This window comes from Erythrolamprus reginae, chromosome 6, assembly GCF_031021105.1.
Source record: "Erythrolamprus reginae isolate rEryReg1 chromosome 6, rEryReg1.hap1, whole genome shotgun sequence".
NCBI classification, from domain to species: Eukaryota; Metazoa; Chordata; class Lepidosauria; order Squamata; family Dipsadidae; genus Erythrolamprus; species Erythrolamprus reginae.
In genome coordinates, this window is record NC_091955.1 from 57,184,965 (window position 1) to 57,210,849 (window position 25,885).

The 25,885-nt window shown below is 38.4% G+C and overlaps 1 protein-coding gene across 5 annotated transcripts; it reads left to right on the forward strand.

Annotated features, from left to right (window-relative positions):
* The first annotated feature begins 1,327 nt into the window (after positions 1-1,327).
* NUDT4 (nudix hydrolase 4) lies at positions 1,328-25,885 on the forward strand. Of its 5 annotated transcripts, none has more exons than XM_070755828.1 (5): positions 1,328-2,109; positions 13,034-13,144; positions 15,247-15,291; positions 18,800-18,887; positions 23,115-25,885. In XM_070755828.1, exons 1-5 carry the CDS (start codon positions 2,011-2,013, stop codon positions 23,315-23,317), a joined length of 546 nt encoding a protein of 181 aa, XP_070611929.1. In that variant the 5' UTR covers positions 1,328-2,010; the 3' UTR covers positions 23,318-25,885. The 5 variants fall into 5 exon arrangements, with proteins under 5 accessions (XP_070611929.1, XP_070611930.1, XP_070611932.1 ...); XM_070755829.1 differs by having other exon boundaries at positions 1,533-2,109; positions 18,803-18,887; XM_070755831.1 differs by lacking the exon at positions 1,328-2,109 and adding an exon at positions 8,261-8,440 and having other exon boundaries at positions 18,803-18,887.

A 25,885-nucleotide genomic window follows, 5' to 3' on the forward strand; every position in this document is an offset into this window, starting at 1 on the left:
AAATGGTTTCACAACTTGTGGGCCCTTTGTGGCATTGAGCATAAGCAAAGTTAGGTTTGCCTAGATCAGATTCTTTCAAGGTTGGTTTAACCTTGCTGTTCTGCTCGGGTCAATATGACCCGAAATGAAATTTGAGACCTGTAGATCAGTGATTTTCAACCTTTTACATTTACAAAATCCTGGGGCACACTACCAACCAAAATGACACAAAATGATACCCTAAGACACTCTTCTCTCTTTTTCCATCCCTGTCTCTTCCCCCTCCTCTGTGTGTGTGTGTGTGTATACATACTCTTGAACCATTTCCAAAAACAGGTGAGGGCTGGGGGGGGTTTCTCTCTTATTCTTTGGGTGCTTTTTATCATATGCTTTAAATCAAGAGTCACTTCTCTCTCTCTTTTGTTTCTCTCTCTTTCCTCTCATTCTCTGTCTCAATCATTTTCTCATTTCTCTTTTTTCCTCCCCTTTTTTCTCTCATTTCTCTCTCTCTCTCCCTTCCTCTCCCTCTCTCTTGCTTTTTCTCTTTCTCTCTTTCTCGCTTTCTTTCTCACTCTTGCTTTCTCTCTTTCTTTTCTTTCTCTCTCGTTTCTCTCTCTTTCTCTGTCTCTTGCTTTCTCTCTCACTCTCTCTCTAGCTTCCTTCTTCACGGCATACCTGACCATGTCTCGCGGCACACTGGTTGAAAAACACTGCTGTAGATTATTTGTCATGCGGATCTCAAATTTGTGATTGACTTTTCCTCATTTGAGGGGTTCTTACTATGAGTGTGGGGTGGGTTTTTTGGGGGGGGGACTACACGCTGATTGTTAGATTTCGTTACACCTGAACCAGTACAAGTGTATAGTAAATGCAAACCCAACAGCAAAGTTAAATGTGATCGGTTGGTGTGTTGTACAAATCCAGGCAATGGGGTTATTTCAGTAAAACAAATGCAGTGTAGTGCAAATACACTTACAGCCAACGAAAGATGAGCCCAGGAATTACCCCCCCCCCCCCCAAAAAAAAATCTTTGGCAGAGAGCAACTTCTTCCTATTCATTCACCTTTTTACGAGCCAGAGAATTAGGCGCGAGGAAACCACAGCGCGCATAAGATTACGAAATAAACTGCTTTATTGGCTAATGTAGCTCCGGGCACAGTAGCGCTATCAGCATAGATTCCCCCCCCCCAACCTGAACAACCACAGCCCCAGAAGGTGCGGATAATGGATCTTTAAAGCCCAACGGCGCCCGGAAAGCTTTTCATTAGGAAAAACCGGAATCTGAGAGAAAGGAGTGGTAAGCGCCCCCGCCCCCTTTCCAGCGAAGCCACGCCCTCTATTCACTCGCAGCGTTCTCGCTCTTTCGCCGCCAAACGCCAAGAAGAGGCCTGAGTCCGGGCAAGCGGCAGCGGGTGGGCGATGGCTGTTAGCCACGCCCCCTACCCGGCCCCCTCCTCGCCTCCCTCAGCTTCCCTGAATTAATTCCACCTCGATCCAGCCCCTTTTCCCTCCCTCTTGTCGCCCCTCAGAGGCGGCTCCGGCGCCTGCGCACTGAGTCCGAGAGGCCGGGAGATTGCGGGCGGGTGGAGGAATGTGCGTTACAGTTAAATAGTGGCTACGGCGCCGCAGGAGCGGCGCTTTCTGAGGACCGGATGAAGGACAGGGACTGAGCGAAGCGGGAGGAGCCGCGGGGGCCGGGTCTGCAGCTGCAGCGCTTGAAGAGAGACCCGAGGCGGCCAGTAAAGAGACGACGGACGGCGGGGCTCCATGGCGCGGCGTGGGTTCCTGAGTGGCCGCGGTGTCGCCAGCTCCACTGCCACGGCTGCGCGCGGCGCCCTGTCGCCCTGAGGGGCGCTCCCTCTGCTCCCTCCTGACGAGGAGAAAGGCTTCTCTCCGCCCCGTCGGGGGTCCTCGGGTTGGACCGAAGAGAGAAGGGGAGCCACCGGGGCCTCCCTCGTCGTTCGCTTCCCTCCCACACGGACGGGCGTGCCGGGGGCTGGAGTAGGCGGCGGCGGCGGCGTTCCTGCATCTATGATGAAATTCAAGCCAAACCAGACGCGGACCTACGACCGGGAGGGTTTCAAGAAGCGGGCGGCATGCTTGTGCTTCCGCAGCGAGAGGGAGGATGAGGTGAGAGAGGCGGCTTTTCTGGAAGGCTGCGGCGGGTGGCTTGGAGGAGGACGAAAGAAGTCGGGGATACACACACACACACCTCTTCCCGCCCGAGGCTCCCTTTTCCCTCAGTCGGGGTTGCCGCGCCCAGGCCCGCTCGCCCCTTCTTTCTTTTCCCTCCTTCGCCGCCGGCCATGGGTTTCATTCAGCTCCCTTTGTGTGCGGGTGTCCGCCGGAAGGATTTGCCTTGTCGCCCCCTTGCGAGCCCCGGCGGTCCCTGCCCGGCGGCTCCTTTCGCCGGCGTAGCTGACGGGGCAAGAGAACGAGGTCTGACTGCCTGCGAAATGACCCTTTCCGAGAGCAGCCCGAGCGCGGGGGCTGCGGGCGGCCGGAGGGAAGGGGGGCGTAGCTCTCCGCGGGCAGCGCTCGCTAGGGCATCGGGGGGGGGCAGCCTGCAGAGGCTGTCCGAAGGGTCCAGGTGTATGAGAGGAAGAGAGAGATTGCTGCAGGTCAACTCCCACCCACCCACCGCCTCGTGGGGTGAGGTCAGAACCAATGTGCTTTTAGCGCTGTTGCTAACCGGCCTGATCCGGCCGTCTCCGAAAACGGCAAGGGCCGAGTTCAACGACCTCTTTAAAGTCGGGCGATCAAGTTGCTTTCCAACCCGACCGCTGCCGCCGCCCCCCTTCCCCCCAAGAAAGGCCCATTTCCTCCTCCCCTGACTTCTCAGGCAGACAGGTCGGCGGCAGTACAGTAGTTCCTATTTATGCAACCGTAATCTATGAAACTTGCTCCTGGCGATTTTCCTGCCCCATTTTTTTCGCTGTATGATGTGTTCCGAATGGCGGTGTAAAACCTGTAGTGCCTGAGCAGCGGTTTTCGACTACCATTAGAAGAAAATGACTATAACCCAGTGAAGATCTGGGTGATTTCTGAATTTGGTTGGTCGTTTGCTGGCACACCCTTCATTGCCCAGTTAGTATCTTCAAACTACCTAGTTTAGTTTAATAGGATATTTATTTATTTATTTATTTATTTATTTATTTATTTATTTATTTATTTATTTAGATTTGTATGCCGCCCCTCTCCGCAGACTCGGGGCGGCTCACAACAAAGTGAAAAAACAGTTGACAACAAATCTAAATTTCTACTAAAAACATTTAAAAGAAACCCCATTATCTAAACACATATACATACACACATACCATTCATAAATTGTATATGCCCGGGGGAGATGTCTCAGTTCCCCCATGCCTGACGACACAGGTGGGTCTTAAGGAGCTTACGAAAGGCAAGGAGAGTAGGGGCAGTTCTAATCTCCGGGTGGAGTTGGTTCCAGAGGGTCGGGGCCGCCACAGAGAAGGCTCTTCCCCTGGGGCCCACCAACCGACATTGTTTAGTTGACGGGACCCGGAGAAGGCCCACTCTGTGGGACCTAATCGGTCGCTGGGATTCGTGCGGCAGCAGGCGGTCTCGGAGATATTCTGGTCCAGTGCCATGAAGGGCTTTAAAGGTCATAACCAACACTTTGAATTGTGACCGGAAGTTGATCGGCAACCAATGCAGACTGCGGAGTGTTGGTGAAACACGGGCATACCTCGGTAGGCCCATGACTGCTCTCGCAGCTGCATTCTGCACGATCTGAAGTTTCCGAACACTTTTCAAAGGTAGCCCCATGTAGAGAGCATTACAGTAGTCGAACCTCGAGGTGATGAGGGCATGAGTGACTGTGACCAGGTTCTTAAGTAGAAAGGTTTGTAAGAAGAAGCCATTTTTCCCATAGGAATCAATGTAAAAGCAAATTGTGGGATTGGGGAAACCACAGGGAGGGTAGAGGCCCTGTTTCCTCCTAGGAGATTCTTAGAGGCCCCACAGAGGCTTCTCCACATTTTCTGGCCCTTTTTCCTCCCAGGAGATTCCTAGAGAGGCCCCACGGAGGCTTCTCCCTGCCTTTTCCGGTTACAGTTTCAGAGGCTCGGGTTTGTAAGTGGAAAATGGTTCTTGAAAAGAGGCAAAAAACCCTTGAACACCTGGTTTTTATCTAGAAAAGTTCGTAAGTAAAGGCGTTTGTAGGTAGACTTACCACTGTATATATAAGTACCAGCTGAAACTGAATAATACATAATGCAGTGTAATTTACTACACTTTGAAAAGCTGTATTGTGCTTCAAAAGTACAAACACTTGTGCAAAATTGCTTTGACTACTGTAGTTAAATATACCATAACTGGTTCCAGAAATATGGATGACCATTGGATGGCTCCAAAGAGTCATGCTTTTTCCTGGCACTTTGATGTCATCTATTGGATTTCAATATTTTTTTGTATTCCAGAAGTGGTAACCATTCTTGATAATATATCAAACCACTAGAAAGGTTTTAGCAGTTCCAAAGCACTACCATCATTGACACCCCCACCACGCAAAAAAAGGTATTGTTGGTATTGATAACAAGGGACTTTTAAAAAATCTTAATATTTGATTAATTGTTGTTAAATTAATCCTTGTTTTTTGAAGCAAATGTATATTTTAAAAATTCAGCTTTCCACTATAATTTAGCTGTCACTTCTCACATTTATTCAGTGACATAAAGGTCTACTGAGGATACGTTTAAATACAAGTTGGTATACTGTGTGTCCCTTCTTATATCTAAGCTATGTATAAGAAACAATTTCAGATAATTTTCCAACATTTTGAGTCTTTGCTATTTCTTAAATTACAGCATATGAATAAATATTTTCACTACATCTTTGATGAACAGCAAGTGTTAGTTGAAATTTAAAATTGATGAGGGAAGAAAAGATATAGTATTTCTGTATAATATAGCAGTTACATAGTATTCTTGTCATGTAATCTATAAGCAAATCTACAAACATAGGCTTAATTCTATCAATTTATTATAATTTCTTAATAGCAATACCACTTAGACATATATACTGCTTCATAGTGCTTTACAGCCCTCTCTAAGAGATTTACAGTGTCTGCATATAATGCACTTTCTTAGCCCTCCAGTATTATTATATTTTACTGGTGGAGAAACTTGATATTGCTAGACTCTAGTTGTAGAAAATAGCAAAGGTAAAGTTGATTAGGACTATAGTTATATAATTGTTTACGGTTATAACATTTATTGTATATTTTTCCTCCTTTACTTCCACCAATCTTATAGCATGTTAAAATTAGTGATGGTAGCTATAATGTGTCTATCACCTTTCCTAACATATTAATATGGTATTTATTAAAAACTACATTTTAAAATTTACATTTACAGTACATTGAAGAAATCCAGTTAATGTTTGAGAAATAAATTGTTTGTTTAGAGATATATTTACATAAACAACTATTGCAGGAGTTTTGAATCTAAAAATGGTACATTAAATTTTTGATATTTTACCAAACCATCTATTGAAGATGATCACGAAATCCTATTCATATTATATTTTGAATATTTAGAACTCTGCCATCCAAAAATAATAGACACAGGCCTTATTAAGTTACCTAAGGAGATTAATATGTTCTTAATTAAATTCTTGTGTCAGTCTGCAGTGTGACTATGCTCCTACCTATTCAATTGAACATGCTACATTACAAAATGCCAGCAAACATCCCCCCCCCCCCCCCAAGAATGAGTGGAACTTGCATTAAAAATATTCCTAGAACCTAAAAATTAAGAATGGCTGCAGCTACTTGTGTTTCATGAAATCCACAAAAAGTTGAGTGATAGAATTCATCTGTAGAGCCATTGAAGAAGATAGGAGTAAAATAGTAGATGATAGAGTCAAACCTATTGTCTTGACAATATGAACTTGCAGTTAAGCTTCACAATCTTAAAACTGTAGAGGGAGCTGCTGTTGTATTGAAAGTAAACTATTCAGCAAGTTTAGTGTATAAGCTTCAATTTACTTTCAAGGGGAAAAACATTATAATGCATACTTTTCCACTAACTAATTTTACTTTTCTGAGTATTTGGCTTCATAAAATTTAAAGAAAGGAACAAGGGACCAAATATTTAGTAAAAATAAAGATCTGGGGATAAGGAAATATTCTACTGTATTATATTTTTGGGAATGTAGCAAAAACATCTAATCGTATGTCTAACATTAACACTAGAAGAAACTTAGCAATTCTTAAACAATTCACTTCTCTTTAAAAGGATGTTCTGTGTCAGTAAACTTCATAAGGGACTGATTATTAAATTCATGCCAAATCGTGTCCTTCTTCATTTCCGCAAAATAGGTCTAAATAGTCATAATGAAAGCAAAAAAAATTGTAGGTGGAAAATATAAATCAAACTGCTTTGTTATAAAAGACAAATTATAAAGATTTGAATCCTTTTTTAAGTAATTGTTTCATTTTCACCTTCTAAATAGCAGTTGCAGCATGACAGTATCATGCCTGTTCCTTGTAAGAAACTCTTTGTGATATTCATTTGACTTCTGGAGAAGTGCTAAAACTTACTGTTTCCAGTAGAGGATTATTTCTGAATCTCCAGCAGGATTGAAATAATATATATGTTATGTAATGAGGGTATTCTAGTTGACAAATGTGCTTTCTCACAATATGAAAATCCCTGTTATATTGCCCTTCTCCATATTGTGGGGTATCTTTGTACAGAATATACTGTATTTTAAATTTAACTTTTGTGGCTGAAACCATGTTAGGACAAACAGTTTATCTTATGATTCTTTGAACATCATTTAGATTAAACTATGATTATTTTCACGAAACGGTTTCTGTAGCAGGGGAGGGGTATTGATTTATTAATGCACCTGAGCTTTGTCTGACCTATCTGGAATGTTGTCATTTTCTCCTAATACATGGCCATCTTTTTGTTTCAATGTGATTTTGCCAAGTAATAACATAATATTATGCTAAGCCATATTGTTTTCCTGTGCCTTTCTTGCTTGGATTAAAATATGAAATACTTTAGTGTTTGATGCATGGAACTGGAAAGAGTAGCAATAGGTGTGGGCTTAAAAACATGGAATGACTACGGTTATTTTGTCTAGGCTGCAAATGTGTAGATTAAAATTTTTCATCTTTGATATGTATGTATCCTATAAAGAATTTAGATGAACATTAAGTATAATATAAATAAAAAGATTATATTTGGAGGTTCTATTGTATAGCCCTCAAAGTAGCTAAAGGAATCATTTTTAACAGATTCTGTGGAATGCTAAATCTTTATTCTGGATTTCTAGAGTCACTGTATTTTTTGGACTATAAGACCCACCGGTGCACCATGATTTCAAAGAGGTAAGTAAGAAAAAAAGAGTTTTGTCCTCCTCAGACCCCAGTAGCACTCTGCAAGCCTTCTAAACCCTCTGCATGCCCTATTTTTTCCAAAAATGGACCCTTTTTCACAAAAACAGTGTTTTTTCCTTCCCCCAGTCCTAGGAGCACTCTGCAGGCCTCCCAAACCCTCTGCACACCCCATTTATTGCAAAAATGGACCCATTTTTGAGAAAGATGGGGCATGCAGAAAGTTTGGGAAGCCTGCAGAGTGCTCCTAGGACTGGGGGAAGGCAAAAATGGCCCATTTTTTGCCTGTTTTTGTGAACAACAGAGTGTAGAGGGTTTGGGAAGCCTGCAGAGTGCTTCTGGGGGCTGTGGGAAGGCAAAAAAGGCCCATTTTTTGCACTTTTTTTTCCCAAAACAGTGTTTTTGCCTTCCTGTAGCCCCCAGGAGCACTTTGCAAGCTTCCAAAACCCTCTGTGCACCCCACTTTTGCGAACAATGAACCCATTTTTGTAAAAAGATGTGGGGAAGGGCTTCAGGAGGCAAAAAAATGGCTGTACTCAGTGCATAAACCATCTTTTAGGGAGGAAAAAGGTGCATCTTATACTCCAAAAAAATACAGTGCTTGAAATAAGCATGTTTAATATTGCATTCATTTCAGAATCTAAAGATAGCATATGTTCCCAAAAAGATTTATACATTGCACAAAAGCATAAAGATACCACACGGCTGATTCATAGCATGTGATTCTAATCTGTAATATTTGCTTCATGGGTCTAATCTCTTATAACATGGGAGCATCATGAGAAAAGATAATATTTTAAATGAAAAATGTTTTGAGAACAAAAAAATTGAATGCTTAGACATTTCCCTTTCCCACAGAGATAGGCATGTCCAGTACTGTGGACTGAACATAGCTTCTTTTGTGTTTTACAGTGCTGTGATTTCTCCCTCAAACTTTGAAAATTAGTGTGCAAATAATTTGCTGTGGAAGAGCAACAAATGAGTGACTTGAATCCAGGGTTGTGGTGATTATTCGCTCTTAGAAGAATCTTTAGTTTGCTGAGAAGTAAAATTTTGACAAAAGTTTTCATTAGACTTGACTCCAGTGGGACTGTGAGTAACTTTTTAATATTACATATGCACACTGTGCTTTGTTCCCAGCCAAACATTTAAACATGAATATATGAAAAAATTATAAGTAACCAGCAATTTGCTTAAATGTGTTCCAAGATATTCATTCAATAGGATTAATCCTACATACATGTAGAATCAATTCAAGCTCTTTTTTGCTTGTTGTTTTAACATACACAGTTGTATGTAGTTCTTAGATAGCCAAAATATCTTTTGAAAGATACACTGTATTCAAACTATTTTGATTAAAAGTATACTTCTAAACAAAAAAAACCTGTCCTATTTGGCATAAAAAATAATTATATTCCAAATTACAGTTATCTTTGTAATATGTTAGCCAAACCCTACTTGGGGTGTTCTGAATATTCATTTTAAGAAAGATTTGTAAAAATTTAAGTTCAGGGAAGAACAACATGAATAATAAAGATCTGTTAACTAGGAGGAGAGACTGACAAAAGGAGTAAATTTTTTCTTCAGAAAAGAAAACTTCAACAGTATATTCAAGTGTATACAATCCAAGGTATGTAAAATGGCACTGTATTGGTTCTTTCTCTTCACAATAAAAGCAGTTCAGAAATAGAACCAGTTTTTAAAGAAAGTGGGGAATTCTCCTATATTAGATAGAGAGAAGCTGGATAGCCATTTGTTGTGTATGCTTTAATTGGGTTTTTACACTGAGAAAAAAAAGCCTCAGTGGTTTAAAAGGTTCCTTTCAGTTCTTATTTTATAAGAATTTCATGATAAATTAACACTTTGATTTTTAAGGCTGCTTATGTTTTGAAACTGATTTTGAATATAGGAATGCAAATCAATATTTATTTATTTATTTATTTATTTATTTATTTATTTATTTATTTATTTATTTATTAGATTTGTATGCCGCCCCTCTCCGTAGACATCTTAATACAAATAATTTCTTTCGCTGTTTACATTTTTTCCATTAAACTAGGGACAGTTAGTGAAAGTGCCATGTTTTGATAGTTCATGGATTTAAATCTTATATAATAGTACAAACTTGTATTTTCAAGCTTCAGGCAATCCAAACAATGAATCCTTCCTAGTATTAGTAATTGGGATCTCTGAACAATATAAATGCTGAATGAAACATTTTCATTAAACCATCCGGAAAAATAATCAGATTCATTATTGTTGGTGGTCACTCATATGAATACAAAAACATGTTTTCCTTTATTTGGAGAGAAAAAAAAAGTTGCATCTGATGAAAATACGTTTTTGGATCCAACTATAAACATTCTGTTGGGAGAAAAATAAACTTAAGTGCGTCTAAAATTGAAATAGGACAGTAGAAGTCTAAATACTATGAAGTACCTGACTCTGATCACATAAGCACTAAAATTTATAAACATGAAAAAAATATACTGTGAACAAAGTTTTTTCGATGTATTAACCAGTTTATTCAAATCATGCTCAGCTATCTTTCTAAAAGCTACTTCATTTGACTAAGAAAAATATTTAATTTGTGCTGCTATTTGAGAAGAAATAGATCATATATTGATTATTTTTAAAAAAAATCCAGTACAAACCATGTACAGTACATTGATGAATTCATTTACATTCATTTGTTGATACTTGATACCTTTATTTCACATTGGTCTTATGTAAGGTGTATCTAACAAAAATCTAAATATTTTGCATATACAGTATATAGTTTGTTGTTAAGGTGGATAAAGATTAGATGAGTAAGAGAATATAATGTAAAAATAGTAACTCATGAGAAGAAACTTACTATTTGGCAGAAAAGAGATTATTAATGGTGCAAACCAGTTTTCTACAGCCTTTTTCTATCATGAAATTGTTGAAGTGGCTACAGAATTTTGACATACGTCCTGGTATATTAGGAAAGAGCCAAATTGACCTAGGCAAAAGAGTACATTTGGACCAACTAATTTTCTGTGGCTTGACATCCTATGTAAACATGCAAATAATTAAATTCTTAAAGTTCATATTTCATCTTTATAGCTCTGTTAATTTAAAAATATGTGTTCTTTTGTCTGGATTAATATTATTTAATGCTGCTTTGATCTTACAAAAATTTTAAATTTAAAACATCAGAAACATTTAGAAATATTTTCCTGATTTAATAAGTTATAATTATCTGACCCCAGCTTTCTTTCTAGAAGATAGTTTATTATTTATTTATTATTTATTCAATTTTTATGCCGCCCTTCTCCTTAGACTCAGGGCGGCTTACAACATGTTAGCAATAGCACTTTTTAACAGAGCTAGCCTATTGCCCCCACAATCTGGGTCCTCATTTTACCCACCTCGGAAGGATGGAAGGCTTAGTCAACTTTGAGCCGGTGATGAGATTTGAACCGCTGACCTTCAGATCTACAGTCAGCTTCAATGGCCTGCAGTACAGCTCTCTACCTGCTGCACCACCCTGGCTTTCTAATTACTAGTTACTAATACAGTGAAGAAAATTTGCTCTCTGCCCTTCTTGCAGCTGTATGGATGGATTGCTAATGCTTTCCTATAGCAGTCCCATGACCCTAATGTTAAAGAGAAGCTAGAGCAGTTGGTGACTTTCTTTAATAGCATATGAAATACAAAATTGGAATCATGGAATTACAAGGAACATTCTAATCCAGCTTTTTGACCAAAGGCAGAGAACTTCAAAACATAAAAAAGTCTCCAGTGATGGAGAACCCATTGCTCATGAGGATTTCCTCTGATATCTAAAATTAATACAGATCTGGTTCCCTTAGTTCTTGGGAATTGGATAAGTGGGATTTAGTAGTTTTAGACCAATCAGTTTTGATGTCCCTGCAGACTCTACAATGTAAGCTTGGAATGTTGTATTAACAATAGTTTTAATGCTTAGTTCACAAAGTGGAGTTAGGGACAACTGACACTGGTCTATAGTGCTCCATAGATTTTTCTCAGTAAGAACTTATCACTTCTTTGCTTTCCAGATAAGACAAAGTAGTGTGAATAATGAAAATATTGGAAAGCAGAAGTATAGATTGAAGTAACCCCCAAATACTAGAACATATCATTCCAACACTTACTTGAGTATAGGACTTTGTTTCATTTTGGAAAACATAATATTTGACTTTTTAAAAAACTGGATTCATAGTTTAGGAACTGTGATACTGTTCCTTAATTATTTAAGTGGGAATAATACCAAGAAATGTATCTGCTTAGTTATATTTAATGCCTTAGAGTTGGAAATAAATATACAAGCTTATAGTTTGCCTATTGCAGTGCACATATATGAAGTGCTACTTTTAAACATCCAAAGTTCACATAATTGCATAATCTCACAGTTAGACTAACATTGATATCAAAATCTTATCTAGTAGTGAAAATAGGAGTGTGCTCTACTTTGTATTTAAAGTAAGAAAGACGTAAGTGTCTATATGATACCTGTCAATTATCTCTTTAAAGAGACTACCTTTTTTTGGGGCTCACACGGTGTAGCTACTTAAGCTTATAAAAATATGAATATAAATTAAGAAGTGTTAACAGCATATTTCTGCCTATTCCAAGACACTGCATCATACCCTGTTGGCACTTCCTTAACTCAAATTGTTTCAGAAGGAAATGCTCTATCATTCAAGCCCAGGAAAAAATAAAGGTTATTTTTAAAGAAGTCTTCATTAGGTTGTACAGACCCATGTCCAAATTTAAGTATGTTTTAAAGTTTCATTGCAAAACACAGCATATCCCTAATTGAATATCTGTGCTAGTTTTATGTCTAGTTTCATAGGTTCAGAATAAACCAAATAATTTTTTAGGTGGTAAGTGACAAGAATGTTCATGACCAAGATGATATTCAGTCCAAAAGAAATAGTCAAGTCCAGCTCATAAATTGAAGACCTGAATCTAACAAGGTCATGTGAAATTTGAGATCAAGATTGTACAGTAAAGGAATTTAGACAAACTGGTTCAAGATACCACATATTAAAATAATCTGGTGTAATTTTCAATAACTTGGCTAATTTCCAGTATGATTGCATTTAAGAAACATGGATTTATAATCACACATACTGTGTCTTGTTTTGGCTTGGTTTAGTTTGGTTTGGTTTTTGCACATTTGTGGGCTTGCTGTAGGATCAGAAATCAGAATGGAAAAGCTGCAAGACTATCCAAGCTCCATTCTAGCATTTAAATCTTAAATCAACAGTAGTTCATAGGTTGTGTCATTTTCTAACGTCTTCTAATAAAAATCTCCTAATGTTTCGCTTAAGGTGTTGGTTGTAAACATTTAAAGCCTTCAGTTGTTGAAAATTATACCTGGCTACCAAAGGGACTGCCTATCTCATTATTAAGATACACTGTACTCTGTTTGAGGCGGCTATAATTTGCAAGACCTACTTATTGCCAAGTGGGGAATTTCTTTATCATTGTTTCTAAAGTTGGAATATAAGGAGTTACAATTAGTTTTTGCTAGTTTTTTTTTTTCATAAAGTATCAAAATATGTCTCTAGCTTGGCCTTTAAATTGTTCTTTCCTTTATGATTTTCTGGTAGTAGTATTTGTTGCATGCTACTTTGGTCTCTTAATGAAAAGGTGGCATAAATACATTAATTACAGTGATTTTATCCATAGGTGCTATTAGTAAGCAGCAGCCGGTACCCAGATCAATGGATTGTTCCAGGTGGAGGAATGGAACCTGAAGAAGAACCTGGTGGTGCTGCTGTCAGAGAAGTCTATGAAGAGGTAAAATGATTCAGAGGTCCCAATTTAAAATAATTTGTGGCTCTATTTTTTCAGGATCTTGACTACTAATTCATTCCTTCTGGTATATAAGGTAGACAGGACTCATGCTTCACACACTTCATAATCTAAAAAGAACCATTCTTACATTCCTTTTCCAACCCATATAACTGAGTTAAAATGAGTTACAGGAGATTACATGAGATTCATCTGAATGAAAATACTATATACTGCTACTAGATGTATAATATTCCTTTGTGATAGTGCCAGTGCATTTTGCAAGATGTAGATATCAAAATGTTCTTCTTAAGAATATGAATATGATTCCTATTAAGTATTTTCTTGAAGAACAAAACTGATTGCTATTTAAGTGTGCACATTTCTCAAACTTTCATCTGCCTTATTAGTTACATTTTCCTGCATGTAAATCCTATGAAAATAATTAAATAGGAACCGTGGTTGGAAAGTTCTGTGCCTAAATTGAACCTAATTACTAGAATTGCAAAATGGGGTGGTTTTCCTACCACAATTATATCTCTCCTAGAAATTATGTGGTACCGTGTTTCCCCGATAGTAAGACCCCCCCGATTGTAAGACATATGGGGGGTTTCAGGGGGGTCGGCTAAAATAAGCCATACCCCGAAAGTAAGACATATGTCTTACTTTCGGGGAAACACGGTACGATATGCCGGAGAGCCGGAGAAGGGGGCGTCCGGACCCCCCCACCCCCAGCAGAAGCCAAGGGGGGGTTCCTTTCAAGCGGCGTTGGGCGAAAGAGGGCGGGCAGCCAGCAGCAGAAGGCGAGAGGTGCCTCCTTCTCCGGCTCTCCGGCAGATCGAGCGCGCGAAGAGGCACCTCTCACCTTCCGCCGCTGCTGGCCGCCCTCTTTCGCCTAGCGTCGCTTCGGAAGCCACCAAACGCCGTCAGGGGGGCGCTTGGCGACCGCCTCTCCGTTCGCCAAGTGCCGCTCGCCAAGCACCCCCCTGACGGTGTTCGGCGGCTTCCGAAGCGACGCTGGGCGAAAGAGGGCGGCCAGCAGCGGCGGAAAGTGAGAGGTGCCTCTTCGATATGCCGGAGAGCCGGAGAAGGGGGCACCTCTCGCCTTCTGCTGCTGGCCGCCCACCCTCTTTCGCCCAGCGCCGCTTGAAAGGACCCCCCCCCTTGGCTTCTGCTGAGGGTGGGGAGGTCCGGACGCCCCCTTCTCCGGCTCTCCTGCATATCTCAGAAGCCAAGGGGGGGGGTCCTTTCAAGCGGCGTTGGGCGAAAGGGCGGGCGGCCAGCAGCAGAAGGCGAGAGGTGCCTCCTTCTCCGGCTCTCCGGCAGATCGAGCGCGCGAAGAGGCACCTCTCACCTTCCGCCGCTGCTGGCCGCCCTCTTTCGCCCAGCGTCGCTTCGGAAGCCGCCGAATGCCATCAGGGGGGCGCTTGGTGACCGCCTCTCCGCTCGCCAAGCACCTCCCTGACGGCGTTCGGCGGCTTCCGAAGCGACGCTGGGCGAAAGAGGGCGGCCAGCAGCGGCGGAAGGTGAGAGGTGACTCTTCGATATGCCAGAGAGCCGGAGAAGGGGGCACCTCTCGCCTTCTGCTGCTGGCCGCCCGCCCTCTTTCGCCCAGCGACGCTTGAAAGGACCCCCCTCCCTTGGCTTCTGCTGGGGGTGGGGGGGTCCGGACGCCCCCTTCTCTGGCTCTCCGGCATATCGCAGAAGCCAAGGGGGGGTGTCCTTTCAAGCGGCGCTGGGCGAAAGAGGGCGGGCGGCCAGCAGCGGCGGAAGGTGAGAGGTGCCTCTTCGCGCGCTCGATCTGCCGGAGAAGGAGAAAGAAAGAGGTCGGGTTGTGTGAAAGAGGCCGGGGTTGGGGGAAGGGGAGACGTAAGATGTGTGTTTTTTTTTTTTGCAACGCCGCTCAAAAGGTGCCTTGGCTGGAAGAGTAGCTGGTTTCCAGGGCATAAACTGGCTCGCTTCCGGGGATGGTAATGTAAGACATACCCCGAAAGTAAGACATAGTGGGGCTTTTGGGGGTAAAAAGAAAGTAAGACATGGTCTTACTATCGGGGAAACACGGTAGGAATACAAGGATTGTTTATAAATATTTTTCTCATTTCTTGCAGGCTGGAGTAAAAGGAAAACTTGGCAGATTGTTGGGAATATTTGAGGTGAGCCTTTTAAAATTTTCTTGGGAATATATTCTAGAAAAATAGTGTGTTGTACTTATTTGGGGCAGGAGGAAACACATCTAAAATTACTTGGGTAAAGAATTGATAATGTAATTTATGGGATTTCTTAATCATATTTAGCAATGGAACAATACTATAATACAAAAATGAGAAAATACTTATTCTATGGGATATTACTTTTTCCAGTTTTCAAAGGTTTTATTTTTGAAATTCAGGCTAAAATCATTGCTGCCTAAACTCAAAAGCAGTGAGAATATTTAAAGGGAGCACTTCTCTAATCATTTGGATGAAGTAGACATAGCTATTAGAAAACAGCAGTCCAAGGCTGTCTGTGCTTATGTGCATCCATGGCTACTTTGCTTTGCTGCACTCTCGGTGGATGTGTCTGATAGAGATACATATCCAAAAAAGAGGACAGCTGGGAAAGCAGAATAATGTTGCATTAAATCTTCATGGAAAGGGATTTTTGCATTTGTGAAGAGCTTTGCTGTGAAAAGCTTATACAACAGAGATAATAAACTTTTGTCTAATTCATGGACATAGTAGGTTCTGTTAAATCCCATAGAGTGACCATTTTGGCAAATTCAATAAAAGGCAGTAGATAAAGCCGGGACCATATTTGTACCATTTTTTATTTCTGTTTTTGAGCATACAAGGAAAACAAATATTACTTCTAACATTGCAGATTCTGGACTTTTATAATATTTTATACATTTTGCTTTTTTTCTAGTTATCTTGTTCCTATAATGATTGTTAACTATTAATTTTATTGACTATATTTTGTTTTACATACTGTATGTACATTCTCATCATTTTATTTCCTTTGGGATAATGGTGAGCAATATTATGCAAAGGGGCAGAAATGGAGGAAGAAATAGTAAGCCAAATAAATTGAAGTTCGGGTATAAAAGAAAAGAACACAAAATGGTTGAATCTAGATTGTACTTATATCATTCACCCCTCCAGATGTTTTTATCTTTTATCTTTGTTTCTATTATATCTCTACAATGTTTCATACACTTAGTTTTTTTTGTTCTTTAAACATCTCAGTTCTCTTTCTGAAGATCTCATTAATTCCATACAACCATGACTTTCTCAGTCCCCTTCTTCTTAATTCCTTCACCCCTGGTTATGGATTTCTCTGGGCTTACCGTCAAAATCGTTCCATCTGTAGGATCAAACTACAACAGTCCTTTTGGCGACTATTCAAATTTACAATGGCACTGAAAAATATGACTTAATACTATTTTTCAAATCACAACTTTTTGCAGCATCCCCATGATCATGTGATCAAAATTCAGATTCTTAACTATGTGGAGGACAGATTCACTTAATTAACGAATTACTAACTTATCAGCTGCAGTGATTAACTTAAAAATTGTGACAAAGAAAGATAAAATGGGGCAAAATTCACTTAACAAAAATGTTGGGCTCAATTATAGTAAATCATACTGCTTTCATTCTGGTCTCACTTTTATATTCAGAGCATTGATTTTGCATCCAATTTTGACACTAAATTTTGCTTGTTACATTGTATACATGTTACTTAAGTATTTCCACAGTATTCAACTTTTATGTATTTATTTTTTAGCTACACTCAGATTTTACTTTCAAATAGCAAGGTGGACAAAAACATCCTGTTCTCATCACACATTCATGTCTTACTCCCTGCTATGCCTATTTATTTTATTATTCTACAGTTCTTGTTACTATTTCAAGAACAAATATATGAATGTACATCAATAGAAAGTTTCAGTACTCAGGTCCAATTTTGTTTATTCTCCCCTCTTTTATCCTTTCAGCCAGAATTCTTTCAGGCACACTTGACAAACTAATTTTACTGTAGTTTTTAGATTTAGATTTAGATTACACTATATTTGCAATCTTATAATATTTAAGCATTCTCAGTGTTTGACATGATTTTCATAATTATTTTCGGAAAACTAACATTTTTAGCATTTATTTCCATTTTATCATCATTACCATTTCTTACATGTATATATAAAATCAATTTCAATATTTATCAGTTACTTTTTTGCCTTATCATTTCATTCTTCTTATTTTTATCAATTTGTTTTCTCTATACAGGATCCGTATTTTCTCTTTCAATAGTCATTCTTTCACGTTAGTTTTTCCCCCCATTTCTTTCCATATCTGTTTTTTTCTCCAAATGTGTGTATCGCATTTAAACTTTTCTCTGAGCAAACATTGACCCCAAAAATCTTCATTCTCTTTCATTATAGGGCCTCTAAATGGCTCATTTACTTATCCACTCACTTAAGTCATCTAATTATACTTCCCACCACCCTATTATATTCACGCAGAACATTATATAATTTCCTCAGAATAATACACAGAACTAATCATTGTTCTTCCATTATGACTGCTCATTGGGCCTTAACTTGTAATTATCACCAACCTGTGAATTACTGTTTTTATATACACATCAGATAATCTGTATCACATCTCATAATGACTTCATTCATAACAACGGCTATGCCATCATTTTTCAAAATACACTCCTCAACTATGTTCTATACGGATGGGTCAGTATAATTCAGGCTTATTCTTTCCATTTCTTGTAGTCTCATAAAAAATCAACCTATCTAATTTTTTAAAATTTGTTAATTCATGCTGTTTAACATTTCCCATGCTTGCAGTCAGTCTTTTATGGCAGTGATGATGAATCTATGTCACCCATAAATGGCCTGTGGAGCCATTTCGGAGGGCACACAAGGCGTTGCCCTAAGTCGGCTCCAGCACACATGTGTGTGCTGGCCAGCTGATTTTCGGCCTTGGGGAAGGCCATTTCACCTGCCAGAAATTTCAGCGAAGTTTCCTGAAACTTCACAATATGGAAAAAACAGGCAAACCGGAAGTTCAGAAAAACAGATTTCTGGTTTGGCCATTTTTTCACCGTCCAGGTTTCAGTGAGGCCTGTGTGCATGGGAGGGTGTTTTGCGCATGCACAGGACAGGGAATGTACATGAATGGGTGTGGGTACATGCATGTGCACATACACCCTTTTGGCACGCGAACTAAAAAGGTTTCGCCAACACTGTTCTATGTCTTTCATCAAAGGGATCCATAACTGCTATCGTACATATAGATTAGGCCTGTCTTTGGTGCAACATGTAGCACTCATTGCTAAAATTAAAAACATCACATAGTTTTAGCACATTTTGGTAATACACAACAAGTTCAGTCCCAATTCAGTTGTACTTCAAGCCTGCTCATACTGTTCTATGAAAGCTTCAATTCCTAATTATATTATCAAAACCTGCATCCTACTAACTAAAAGTTCCATATTTTACCTATCCTGATACAAATTTAGAATAATATTGCTTTTTTGGAATTATGCTCATTCATTAATGTCTCGCCTTGAATATTGTTTTATCATGGAGAAATAGGATGTAAGTAATGTTAATGTAGCTCTGATATTACAAATGTAAATTAAACCCATTTGTTATCTTTTTTCATACTAAAGCAGAATCAAGACCGGAAGCATAGGACTTATGTTTATGTTCTCACAGTGACTGAAATCCTTGAAGATTGGGAAGATTCAGTAAATATAGGCAAGACTTTTTCTACCTTATATATGCTAACATTTTAAAACAAGTGTTTTTAGAATGTTTAGATATTTTTTTTAGGAAATATTCATTCAAGTTGTAATACCATGTTATTTAATTTATAAGCATAATTTGTGTGTATATTGTATACAAGTATGTTACTGACAAGGGAGCAAATCAGCAACCTAAGTCATACAGAGCCCAAATGATTAGTTTTTCAGAGTATGTATTTTTATTTATTTATTTATTTATTTATTATTTGGATTTGTATGCCGCCCCTCTCCAAAGACACCAAGACCCTTATTAATTGCGATGCTAAGATATACATATCTTACATTTGTTATACGTATCTTATGTATACAGTTATACACATTTCATATAGAGATGAAGATTTTGCCAGCTTGCAGGCAATAATCTTGTTTCTCATAATTATAAGCTTTTAAAAATATATTAAAATTTTAAAATAAAAGTAATTATTTTAACAGTATAGCAAAATGCGAAAAGGTTATTTATTTTTTTGTAATACTTGTTTACAAGTTATCTAGGTTTATAGGCAAACAATAAATTGACCAAATTTCCTAAGTTGTTTAAAGGGGGCATTATGTAATATCCTGAAGAATTTCTTCAAATGTAGTGAATGTATCTGACATAGATAAGTGTGCTGACTTGCAAAATATGGGCACAAAAATTCATTAGAATCTTCAGGAAAAAAATAGAACATTGAAAGAGGTTTTGACAGAAGGTCAAAGAAAAAGACTTGGAAACAAACTGATCAAGTTTTCTTAGTTTTGTAGATTATATCATTTTTCATTGATGATGATACATTTAACACAGTTGTGTGTGTGAGTGTGTGTGTATAAAAGTATTTTTAATTAATTTTTAATTGATTTTTTAAAATATAAACACACACACAACATAAAACAGGTGCTCTGTGAATAGTGCCCACCACCAGACAAACATTTACACCCCACCACCAGATCAGGGGTGTTTCTTGTATTTACCATTTTAACAGTAAAAGTATAAGAAATATATATATATTTCTTCTAGGAGTTTCTTAGCAAAAGCTGGCCATATGTTTAGGATTTACTATATACCGTAGGTATCCTCAAGAAACAAACAAGCAATTTAGTGACCATTCAAAGTTACGACTGACACCCCAAATTTATTGACAACCTTGTTTCAAACTTTAAAGGCTTCAGTGTTCCTACATCATTTGCCCTTATGACAGATCATGGGGATGCAGTAGTGCTCCCTTCCTCTCTTGTGGAAGCAGCTGCCATTTTCAGTACCTCAACAATTCCTGGTAGAAATAGCACCTATTTTCAGAGCTTTCTGCCCTGTCAGCTGGCCAGTAGGAGTCCAAACACCTTTTGCAAGGTTTTAGGAAGCCAACATCTGTATGCAGAGATTTGCAACCTCAGGATGAACTTCTCAAAACCTTTCCCTTGGTTTAACACCCCCCCCCCCTAAAAGCCCCAGTTTTTCAATTTAAAAAAAAGCTGGGAGTGGAACACTTGTTGATCTTTCTCTTCCCCCCCCCCCAAAAAAAAATAAGGGTGAAGAGTAAAGGAACAAAAGCAAGCAAGCAAAAATCTTACTGCAACTTTGTCCCTTGAACTGCAAAAAAATCTGTGCAAAAGTTTAGCAAATTAGAGACTTGTTCAGCAAAATGGAGGATGAGGTCTAGATTGTATGCAGACAAAACAACTAAAGCTTGCAAAGGCCCAACATCCTCTATTTTGTTCCACAATCCTGTAATCAGCTACACTTATGCTGATGGGCAGAAAGCTGCAAAAGGCTAGGAAGCTGGTTCTTTTTTTGCCCCAGAAAGGCAGAGCATCTTGACAGGAGGAAGGGCAGGGACAGAATTAGGACAGGCAAGTGTTTCCCATCATTTCTCCTTGGTAAGTTCCATGCATTTGTTTAACACTTAACAAAGTCACTGGGGAGAAAGGGATAGCTGGTTGTTAATTGAGGCACTTCATTTAACATTGGCCAAACCTCTGACCCAAATAGGCAGGATCCATTATGTTGTAACTTGAGGACTACCTATACCAAGGGTAGGCAAAGTTGGCTCTTCTATTACTTGTGGACTTCAACTCCCAGAATTCCTGAGCCAGTCATTGTAACTCAGGAATTCTGGGAGTTGAAATCCACATGTCATAGAAGAGCCAACTTTGCCTCTGCATGAGTCCTATACCATTTACCAGACATTCAACAAACAACTCTTCCTTTCACTGTTGTCTTAGGCAATTATTAAAATACAGGGGTACCTCTACTTAAGAACTTAATTCGTTCTGTGACCAGGTTCTTAAGTAGAGAAGTTTGTAAATAGAAGCAATTTTTCCCATAAGAATCAATGTAAAAGCAAATAATGCATGCAAATCCATTAGGAAAGAAATAAAAGATCAGAATTTGGGTGGGAGGAGGAAGAGGAGGAGAGTCGCTGCCAAAGGAAGAAGGTGGGGAGAGGGGAATCAAAAAATCCAAAACTTTAAGGCTTAAAAAAAAAAGGGACTCTGAGGCGGTGAGGATCATGCGCCTCCCATACACCCAGTGCGAGGCTGCCTCCCATGCACTGCGCCACACAGAGAAATCCAGGCGGGGCGAGAGGGGGGAACCTCCCGCTCCTTTGACCAAAAGGCTGCAGCTGCTGCTGCTACCTGCATCCTCTTCCTTCCCATGCTGAAGGGCTCCCCTCTCCTTTCGCTTGCTTGCTTTGTAGCTGGCGCCTGTGGTGACTCCTTGGTTTATTCCCTCTCCAAACGCCCAGAGAAAGGAAAATGCTCTGTTTGCTCTGGACTGACAAAGCCTCTTTAAGTGCCACTGAAAGTCTCCTCTGGCAGCCCAGAAAAGCCTGAGATGGCCGGGATTAAAAGCAGGAATGGCAGGAAACTGGCCAGGCCTTTGTGCCGCTCTCAAATTTCCTGGGAAATTTTTCCAGGCTCGGGTTCTTAAGTAGAAAATGGTTCTTGAGAAGAGGCAAAAAAACCTCTTGAACACCCAGTTATTATCTAGAAAAGTTCTTTAGAGGCGTTCTTAGGCAGAGGTACCACTTTACATTAGCCATTCAGAATATCACTTGGGAATAAAAGGACAAAAGACAGAAACAAAAATAATAATTAAAGACTAGACATTTCCCCTCAATATCGGAACTTATTATCTGTTAAACCTAAATGCAAGACAATTAATTATAGTAAACATTTATACAACATACTGTTAAAATATAGAAATCAAAAATTTCATGATTATCAGCAAGTTTTAAGAGACTAAATAGGATTGGTTGATCAATGGCTATGGATCATCAAGCCTGAAATCATGTAGTATACGGTGGGGGGAAAGTATTTAGTCAGATACAAATAAATTCGTTAAAAAATCAAACAATGTGATTTTCTGGATGTGTTATCTCATTTTGTCTCTCATAGTTGAGGTCTACCTATGATGTCAATCATAGGCCTCTCTCATCTTTTTAAGTGGGAAAACTTGCACAATTGATGTCTGACTAAATACTTTTCTTCCCCACTGTATACCTGTTATGGAATATGGAAAGGGCTGGTTATATCACAAGCAAGTTTGATAACTTTTTGAAGGTTTCTTTCTTTTTTCCTTTTTTTTTTTTTTGGCCATCATGTTCTGTGGAATATATGTAGTCCTCAACTTACGACCACGCAATTGAAGTCAAATTTTTTGTTGCTACATAAGGCATTTAAGTGAATTTGCCCCATTTTACGATCTTCTCAAAGTGAATCATTGCAGTTCTTAAGTTAATAACACAGTTAAGTGAATCTGCCTTCCCCATTGACTATGATTTCCTTTTGCGATTTCTAATAAGTAATCACATAAACCTGGGACACTGCATTGGTCATAAATATGTGTCAATTGCCAAGTGTATGAATTTTGGGGAATTGCAACAATTTTAAGAGTGAAAAGGGTCCAAACTTTTCTCGATGTCCTAACTTTGGTCACTAAATAAACTGTTGTAAGATGAGGATTCCTGTATTAGACTATGTTACCTTGTGTTGCCCATATTTTAAGAATAGATCTGAAATTTCTGGAATGTTTTAAGTCATTTTTATATGCAACATTGTTAAATAATGAAATCAAGGAACTTTCAGAAATTTATTTACTTAATGAATTTTTATACCACCCGTCTTACCCAAATGACTCCAGTTATAGTATTAGTGAAGTTTCAAACAAGCTGAACCTTAAGATATTATATTTCTATTCTCACAGGAAGGAAGAGAGAATGGTTTAAAGTTGAGGATGCAATCAAGGTCCTTCAGTGCCACAAGCCTGTACATGCAGAGTATTTGGAAAAATTGAAACATGGGTGTCCATCTACCAATGGAAATCCTGTAGTTTCTTCCCATCCTGATAATAGTTCTCTCTATGTTACTTCAGCACAAACCTCTGGGTTACCATCTACTATAAGATAATTTTTCAGTTACCTTTTTCATGTTCTTCCATCATAAGTGGAGATGTATTGGTGAACCTGTACTGTGTGTATTGTAATCAAAATCTTGAGTCCATTAATATTTTATGTTCAGTCTTTCTTCTTTTCTTTTTGGCAATGTATTTTGGCAAATCAAAGCCATACAGGGATTTTTAAAGATGCCTTAAATGGTCCTTTTTTCATTTTTAAATATAGTACCTAATTTAAAGAGTGAATTTGAAACTTGACATTTGACTTAATTCAGTTTCTTAAACTTTCTCAAATAATTATATTGCTTTAATCCATTCATTTTTGTTTCCCAAGGTCAAAATTAAATTAGTTGGAGGAGTTAAGGCAATGAAACCAACAAAGTGCCTTCAGTGTTAAGATTCCTCCTTTAAAATATTTCATAGAAAAATCAGAGCATATTTATATATTTTTAACTTTTATCAGTTCTTCATGTTGCTTTGTTAAAGATTTGGCCAAATAGGCAGATATACCACAAAATGCCATTTCTTTTCTCACTTCTGCTACTTATTGCCAAAGTTAGTATTCACTTTCTTTGCTGTTCCAGCAGGTTTCATTAATTACTGGAGACCATTCCAACTTTTTTCAGTCATTTTATAGATTATGTGAATCATTATTTGGAAGATAACTGTTTGAGGGGCTAACGGGGGCAAGGACATATCAAAACATTGAAATGTTTTCATATCTGCCACAAAAACATGCATGTTTTTCTCTAAACAGTAACAATTGTAATTTCACTTTTTTAAAAAAGCATCTACACTAAATTTCCATTTTTCTGTAAAGACAGAGTTTTGGTTGAGGTAAACAACCACTTCTGTTGTAAAAAATTCTCTTTTCTCATTCTTTCTATGTAACATAAATTCACTGTAAATAATTCAACAGATGTAAAGTGGAAAGTGGAAAGTAAATGTAATGTAAATACTATTGTTCAGCCATTTGGTTGCCACCTATGACTTTCATGTCTTAATAGTAACATACCAAGCAGGAATTTCAATAGCTTAATTTCTTTAATATAGCTTTAGATTTTTCTGTTTCTTAATTACACAGCTGTTAAAGGGACAACAGTTATGCCTAAAAACAGGTGAGGACTATACACTATGTAATGCTGCTATGAAATAACCACTTACTGTTGCAATTTTCTTAAGTGTCATAATTTTTCCTCTAGAAAGATGGAAAAAATAATGTGCCATATGGAGGAATTTAAATAAGGAACATCTGTAAAATATAATAGTTGTGAGTTTTCTTTTAAGAACCTAATAGTAATAGAGGATGATATGCAGTTCTACGATAGGTAAGAACCTTGAAATTTTAGAAGCTTAGATGATGGTAGGAATCACAGGGTGCAATCAGTTTTGAAGAGCCCTACGTAAAGGGAATGCAGACTTAATACAGAAGCCTTGTATTTACTGGAATGGCAAAGTGATTACTTATAAGTAATGTACAATCCTAAATTAGCTGTTCAGGCCCACATTTCTATTTATTATTCAATAGTTTATTGACCATATGGTTGTAAAAGGGAGAAAATGTCTCACATTATCATAGTGATGAACAGAACAGTAAGCCAAGTCTGTAGTTCTTAACAGCTTCATCTCAACATTTTTGGAATATAATCTAAGCTAATAGAAATCGCACATTAGTAATGCATGGTTATTTTGCTTTTCATCATTAACTACTATGTAAAAATGTACAGTTATGCTAACTAAATCAAAGGTGAGTGCTTATAAATACTTCAGGCTGCCATGCCACATAGTTACACTGATGTACAGATCTCTTTAGCCTATGCAATTTAAAATAATTACATCATCCTCAGATAGAAATATCTCTTGCAACATGATACACAGGATAAGAAATATCCATTGTTCAATTTCTTGAATTTACAACTTCATTGAATAAAAAACATTCTTTAATTCTATAATTTTGCAAGCTGTGCAGTGCTTTGAAATTGGTTTAGGAAAAATATATGGCTGCCAGACAAGTCTTCAGCTTGTGTTCCAAAGCACTTCTAAACTAAATCCAAAGAACCCCTTAGCTGTACTGTACTAATTTGCAGGTATAGGCAGGATAATAGGTGTGTCAAATATAACAGAAAAGACTTCTCAAGATAAAACCTTTTATAATTAATAAAGAGCTTGGTTTTCTGTAAATTGTCAAAAGTATTGAAATATTATTGTAGAATTGGGATGTAGATCAAAATTTGTTCTTTAGTGACATGCATTTGGTTTCTCAGAGGAATGGAAATAGATTTGGATCTTCATGTACAAGTTTGTTATAGAGAACAAGTAGTTGGAACATATCTTATAAGCAGTGTAAGAGGAAACAAGAAACAAAAAAATTAAATCTCATGTTTACTGCAAGCTACCAAAGCTATTAAAATGTTTGAAATAATTGTTCAATGTGCTCCTGAAAGTGTACATACACAAAGAGAAAACACCACAGTTCAAGTTGTAAACATTTTGAGCTGAGCATGGCTTTCTTTTAAAGACTGATGTAAGAATTTTGACTTTTTATATCTGAAACCTCAAATAAAAAATAAATACTTCCTGAA

Excerpts from the sequence above, each read along its gene's own strand:
- NUDT4 (XM_070755828.1), top strand. The coding sequence starts at position 2,011 with ATGATGAAATTCAAGCCAAACCAGACGCGGACCTACGACCGGGAGGGT. Across the intron at positions 2,110-13,033 it reads GCAGCGAGAGGGAGGATGAG|GTGCTATTAGTAAGCAGCAG; the intron begins GTGAGAGAGGCG and ends TTTTATCCATAG. Across the intron at positions 13,145-15,246 it reads TCAGAGAAGTCTATGAAGAG|GCTGGAGTAAAAGGAAAACT; the intron begins GTAAAATGATTC and ends CATTTCTTGCAG.